Genomic DNA, 6,787 nt, shown 5'->3' on the forward strand with positions numbered 1-6,787 from the left:
GTTAAAGATCCAACATCTACATTCTGATGCCAGTGAAACCACCCTGTTAATTTAACGTAACGTATACAACGTAATACAACCTAAACAATAAAACATAACCTTCAGTAGCTGGTAAAATCCTCTCCTTTTTTCATGCCTTCAGAGAGCTAAGTGTATTTTTCAGTAAAGTTCTCTAAGACATACGGCTAAGGAGAAGCACCATTAGGAGTCTGAATCGGTATCTTTTGTTGACTCAATACTCAGTAAGAGGTAGGAGAGACAAACTCAGTGGCACCTTTTCTTGAGCCAGCTGACATAGTGATGGGAAACAGATGAATTATCATCACAAAGTTCCTTTTATCAAGTAAGTTAATGATAAATGGTACACAGTAGACTGTAACAAATTATGGGCAAACTATTAAATTATTACTATAAATAAATCACAATGCTTTACATGCTAAAGGTAATTGGGTTTTTAAGAACTCCCCAGAGATGGGGAGAAGTACCTCTATAAATCCACAGATCACAAAAACGTGAAACTTTGAGGCTGGAGATGACAAGCTGCAAAAGTCATCATGGTCAAAAGGACGATGTTTTTACAGCACTGAAACAGAATGGCTTTTCCTAATCACATGCACTCCAGATGGGTTAAAAAACCAAATCTTCATTTAAGCAACAGATCTGCATTTGAGCCCAAGTCTTCCCCTGAAATTGTCTCCCTTGCAAGGTAATCTCCCTACCAGCCACGGCAAATAAACACTCAGCATTCATGCAAGAAGTTACTTTAACAGAAATGTCTATAGCACTGCCATAATACTTAATGTTGTTTCCCTTTGCTAAGACCTAGGGTTACGGTCACTGAAAAAGATTGCAGAAAAGACTTATCAAAAATATCTAGACTTAGAAAGGAAACAAAAGCAGCTGTGTTCAGCAGGTCATGCTATTTTGTTTGCATACAAAGCCTCCTCTGTTTATCATTCATTAACACATGACATGAAAAATGCAGGCATGGTTTTCAAAGCCATTCAGAATTTAGTATCTGCTTCCCACAGGAAGCTTTGAATACTGCACCCTCAATTCCTTTACCGAACAGATAGTATTAGAGATGAATTTACTTTGTAAGGTGCCACTTGAACAGAAAAAAAGAAAAAAACAACAAATTAAAACCATTAACATCAAAATAATGCTGAGGTAAAATCCTGACCCCAGTGAAAAAGCTTTTCAGTGATTTCAGCACTGCCTGATTTCCACTCCAGAGGCTTAAAATCAGATAAGTAGAAGCTATCACCGTAAACGGAGATAAGAAATTAAGTATCTCAAGTATAGATCTGGCATCCCTATGAAGAACAGTTATTTCCCTGAAGAAACTAATGAAAAGTTACAACATAAACGTAACTGAAACCATCATAAAGTTGCATTACTAAATAAGGGTATGCATTAGAAAAAGCACAAAACTTATAAAAGTCTACAAAAGAAACTGGAATGCATGGCTATTATTAACATATTTTAATAAATTAATACATTATATCATTCTCAGCAGAATAATCCCTCGTCATCTAGGAAGGAGTTTCACAACAGTCATGTGACTCATTTTTACTGCATCTGGGAAATTCCTCTAACGCAATCTACATGCTAGCAGAGCACACATGCTGGGCACAAAACGGTATATAAGCAAGATGGATCGCCCAGATCAGGCATCAGCAATCCTCCGGGACAAGAGAGGTCACTGCTCCACAGGACCAGAGCTAAACAATCCAGCAAAAAGCTCCTGTCTAATCATGAACAGCAAACTTGTGGCTGTCCTGGCTCTTTTCCTGATTTCAGCGGCTATGTCTCAGGGTAAGTAAATCCCTCCCAAGATCCCCATGGCTGTAGTATTGTCTAGGCATCTACCAAGATGCTTGTCCTTGCAGACAGGTAGCTTTATATTTGTTTCAGCAAATTAGTTTCTTTTGAGAGATTTTCAGCAACTTCTCTTCAGTCCAAAATCTACCATGTAGCCCTTGTACTGAAGAGTTACTGACATCCTGTGGGAAAAATTTTAAGGATGCAACTTAAATTTGCTTTATTTCTATGTTTCATTTGAAGTATATGCAGCTAGAGACAGGCTCTTCTTCTGAAGTGTTTGAACGTTTCTCTCCCTTCTCACACAAAGAACAGTTTATGATCTCATATTTGTTACTTAACGATCATACTGCCTCGAGCAAGTAATATACAGCTGGGAAGGGAGAATAAGCAGCATGAACATAGAAGCATGGACAGGCCTCCAATTAATGAAAAAAAATCTAGGGCTCTAACTTCTGCAGAGTTGCCAGTTTGTCGATCCAGATACTAAAACAATGCAATTAACCATACAGTGTAGTCAGTACAAGTAACCTCAAAATACATGGTTTTGTTTTTAAAAGATGTGTTAATTTAGTTTTAAATGTACTCAGGCATCAGCTCCTCTGAAACAAATAAGCAACTGATCTTTATACCGTGAGGATTTAGGCAGCTTGGACAAATGCAGTATTTTAATTGAGAATATTGTTAAAATAGAGCAGTCGTGCTTTATGTCTGATACAGTGATGCCTCCCAAACCACGATCTTCCTTTTCTGCTCACAGGTATGACCCTGGCAAGGATGGGAACCGAGCTGCGGTGCCAGTGCATAGCCACGCATTCAAAGTTCATCCCTCCTAAATCCATTCAAGATGTGAAGCTGACACAGAGCGGCCCCCACTGCAAGAACGTTGAAGTCATGTAAGTAGCTCTGCAAGAGCCTCCCTCTTCTTCACCTACGCTCTGCCGCTGCTGCGGCTGCAGGGGCTTTTACGCTTCATGACAAGTACGACAGTTAGCAGGCTGACATGATGTAGTTGGATTTGGTTATTCTTTTGAGAGATGGTTTTAAGTAGTACACCATGTTTTTCATCATCTCTATGACCTTACGTATTCCTGAACTGATCGTTATTTATCTGTCATGCGACATATTAAATAATTCTGGTGGAAGAACATGAATTTCGAGGGCTGGCCAGTTCTTAATACATGAGGTAATAACATAGTTTAAACCCTGCATTTATTAGGCAGGCAAAACTTCCATGAAAACAGCCTGCATCAGTCTCAGAGACACAAATAAGCTCCCACAAGCAGATTTAGGGAAACAGTGAAACTAATGTTACCTGGAATAGCGTGGAGGAGGGACTAAAATGTTGAAATCCTTACAGTGCTGAAACACATTTTCACCACTGGAGGTTTCAATCGTTGTGTAAGAAAGCTTTACTAATGTAAACAAATTCAAACCAAGCACCCACATATATTGAGAAAGACTTTTGGGACTGTGTGACTGCTTTGAGAGCAGGCACACAGACTCAATGTCTGGACAGTTTTAGTCTCCTCAGTTGTGGAACACATAAAACAAAATGGCCAAGTCTAACCTAAAGCAGTTGGGATGAATTTATACTAACTAATCTAAAAATGCAGCATTACATTCAGTGAGTAAAACAAATCCATGTAGTAGTTTCCTGACTTTTCTTTATTCCCTGTTTTGCAGAGCTACTCTGAAGGATGGCAGAGAGGTGTGCTTGGAGCCCACTGCTCCCTGGGTACAGCTGATCGTAAAGGCAATTTTGGCCAAGTAAGTCCCATTCCCTGTCAATTTGGGCAGTTGCATGGTAAACCTCCCCCAAAAAGCCAGCTTGTAGGATTTCTTAGCGATAGTTTCCATTTTCTCTTAATCAGATTTAAAGAACAAGGAAACTTGCTGCTTAATTACAGAATTATTCTTAGTCTTTCTGACTGCTGCAAGGTCTTTGTTCAAGCCGATACGACACTACTAAGCCTTTGAGTACTGGCAACTCCGTCTGGAGTGAAAGTAACACAGAAGTGTTTGTCTTCCTTTGAAAAACGAGGCTTTAAAAAAATTCATCTTCCCCTTACTTACAGTAGCATATGTTAATAATTTATATTTCCGAGTTAATGAGTTTCTTGATGCAAGTAAATGCAGAAACTCATGCTGCAGAAGTTTCCTAGCTGGGCACCAGACATGCACACACTGGGATTTCAGTAATTGCTTTTGAAACATCAACTTTATTCTCTCTATGCCTCAAGATAGCACATAGAGTTGGAAACAGACCACTCATCCTTAACTGTTTGTGTAATGCTAAGCAATGATAACTGTTCTTGAACCTCCTTTTAATCTATCCTCTTCCCTCACCTCTTAACAGGGCTCAATTCAATTCTGACTCACCACTCTAAGAAAAATGAGGACAGAAAAAATCTGGGAACTGCTCCAGCTCCTCTGCTGAGGGAAACATTCGGGAAAAGCATCATTTAGGCAGTGTACCATCTTCCACCTCCTGCATCAGTGTTATTATGTTAATTATGTATTGTTTTATTTATTTATTTATTTATTTAACTTCATCTATTTAAGAAAGTCTTTCAAAATGGTCAGTGTTGTCTGTGGGACACGCTGTTCATTGACAACGAAGACCCTGAATAGTTAAAGTGGTTTGCTAAAGGAAATGAAGAACCCTTGGCAGCCACTTCAGCCAAACTCAACTAGTTAAGTGCAATGCACTTAGAGTACAGCTTATTTACACTAAGCCTTACTATTTTGCTATTACACCAGCAAACTGATAATTCCTCCTGCTCCCCTGGAGTGAAACTAGTATGTTGTGTCAACAACAGTTTCCTGAACCACAGTCAGACTGTGGCTACATTGTGAACTGTGATTTCTAACTTTAAAAATCTAGCCTACAGAATCTGTATGATAGTGCGTTTGGTATTTATTTATTTATTGTGATTTCCATGGTATTTATAAATGTATTTATTGAGTAGTTTCTATACAAGAGAGAAAATGATAATTTATTTCATTTCCACTGGATTTTCCATTCCTGCTATTCATTTCATAAGAAATATTCACAATCTCATTGCTCTGTAGAAGGACTTGGGTGTATGGCTAATTAGCTACACAATCAGCTAATGGAAATGGAAAAAACTACATCTCGCATACAGAGAATTTGCTTGTGAGACTGTAATTATTCCTAACAATGTATCATTAAATTTTTTTTTTCAAAAAAATCTGTTTGTAGCTGTTTGTTATTTTACATTTTCATTTGCTTTATTTGGAAACAGTCTGCTTGATTTTTGCCACCTCAGCCGGACTTCTGGAACTGAAATGAAAATTTCTAGTACATGGTACTGTAACTCACGCTATTAGGTAACCTGACATTACTGAATGCAATAACAAACTCTTAGGGTAGGGTAAAATGCTCACTCTCCTCTCTTCAAGCTATTCCCAGTCCTTGCGGACTGGTGCACTGTAGGGCAAGGCTCCTTATTCAAGTACCTTGCAGACAAGAGAATTTTACCCTCAGATGCCTAAACACTGCCAGTGTCCAGATCGGCTCCAGAGTTGTAAATCGTTACTACATCAAAAGGCCACTATTTGAATATCAAAATGGGAATTTGTAACCTTTACTTTGGGTAGCCCAATATCAAGCATTTGCCCTTGTGTAACAACTGCTTCCTATTCTGATCCCTGATATGAAGAGTGCTGAGTACAAATGCCTGCCTCTTTTAAAAGGCCTGGCTATTCCTCCCCGGCAAGCACAGGCACCAATGCTCAGCCCCTTTGGGAGAGAAGCACTCATACTGCATATGAACACCGAGGAAGGATTCTGGCAGATAAATCTGGGATGCTTTATATTGTTACCACCCCATCTCCTGTCCCATGGGGACTGTTGGAGAGCACAGCCCTCATGGGTGTAATGCGTCTTCCCACAGGACTCCCAGTTCAGTTTCTAAGAAAGTAGTTTAAAACATCCATGCTTAACAATTCCCTGAAATCATCAGCTCAAAGTGCAACAGCAGCCAAATGAAAGCCAGTAACATGTTGGGCATCTTCAGGAAGGAAACTGAGAATAAGAGAGAGAGGGCATAGGTTTAAAGCCTATTGCTTTAAACTAGTATGTACTTGTTTATTTGAGGTATGCACACTTTGATTTCACTTTTACCTACGATCTAGATAGACTTAAAACAGAAGATGGATTTTTGCCAGCTAACTTGGTGATCATAAAATGAGAGAGCTGTCTTTGGCTTGCTTCTTCTTGAAGACCTTTTGCAGTAAGACTGATGTCAGTCCTCTCCTCGACCCACGTTATTTCAGCACCAGTGTGATGCGTTCAGCCACTTGAACTCTGAACAATGTGCCCTGTCACCCGCCAGTTACCAGGCCATACAGAAGCCATAAGAGAAAACTGCACCCTTTGAAAACATGGAGACTATTTAGTTAGTGTCTTTGTGTGTGTACGTGCATGTCTGTGCAACATACCCAAAAGCTGACCAGGCGGTGAGTAAGAGTCAGGACATTTGCACCACAATGAAAGGAAGGACCCTGAAGTTTCACTGCAGCTGACTACATGTTCTTCTCCATCTCTCCTTTTCCGAATCTCATGTAAGCTTCTGCTCCCCACAGCCACTTCATTTAGCATCTAAATTGTATTTCTACAACCCTGTCAGAAGGCCATTGCATGTTACAGCTGCCTTGTGTATTCACCGCCTTCATTCATTTTTCTACTGCCCTCCTCCTCACAATTAAATGTAGCAGAGATGTCCACATGTCCTTTCTGTCCTCAGCTATTTTCTTGGTCCCTTACTTCACCTTCCTTCCAAACCACATTCACTTCCTTCTTTCATCAACAATTTCAGTTTGGGGGCAAGAGGACAGCAGCAACAACCAACCAACCAAGCAGCAACCTCATGTCATTTCCTTATCCTCAAACTCCCCCTCCCGTGCTTGGTTGCTGTAGTTCTGCTCTTGTATCAAC

General features: G+C 39.9%; 1 protein-coding gene across 1 annotated transcript; it reads left to right on the forward strand.

Moving 5' to 3' along the window:
* Positions 1-1,619: 1,619 nt before the first annotated feature.
* On the forward strand, positions 1,620-5,062 carry LOC142036311 (interleukin-8-like). The gene is made up of 4 exons (XM_075039447.1): positions 1,620-1,818; positions 2,585-2,720; positions 3,511-3,594; positions 4,184-5,062. The coding sequence occupies exons 1-4, from the start codon at positions 1,626-1,628 to the stop codon at positions 4,212-4,214; spliced, it is 444 nt and encodes a 147-aa protein (XP_074895548.1). The 5' UTR covers positions 1,620-1,625; the 3' UTR covers positions 4,215-5,062.
* Positions 5,063-6,787: the final 1,725 nt, after the last annotated feature.

Source organism: Buteo buteo, chromosome 1 (assembly GCF_964188355.1).
Source record: "Buteo buteo chromosome 1, bButBut1.hap1.1, whole genome shotgun sequence".
In the NCBI taxonomy this organism is placed as follows: domain Eukaryota; kingdom Metazoa; phylum Chordata; class Aves; order Accipitriformes; family Accipitridae; genus Buteo; species Buteo buteo.

Bases quoted from the DNA above. Each gene is read 5' to 3' on its own strand.
- LOC142036311 (XM_075039447.1), top strand. From the start codon at position 1,626: ATGCTGGGCACAAAACGGTATATAAGCAAGATGGATCGCCCAGATCAG. The intron at 2,721-3,510 runs GTAAGTAGCTCT...CCTGTTTTGCAG, and splicing joins TGCAAGAACGTTGAAGTCAT to AGCTACTCTGAAGGATGGCA. The intron at 3,595-4,183 runs GTAAGTCCCATT...ACCTCTTAACAG, and splicing joins GTAAAGGCAATTTTGGCCAA to GGCTCAATTCAATTCTGACT.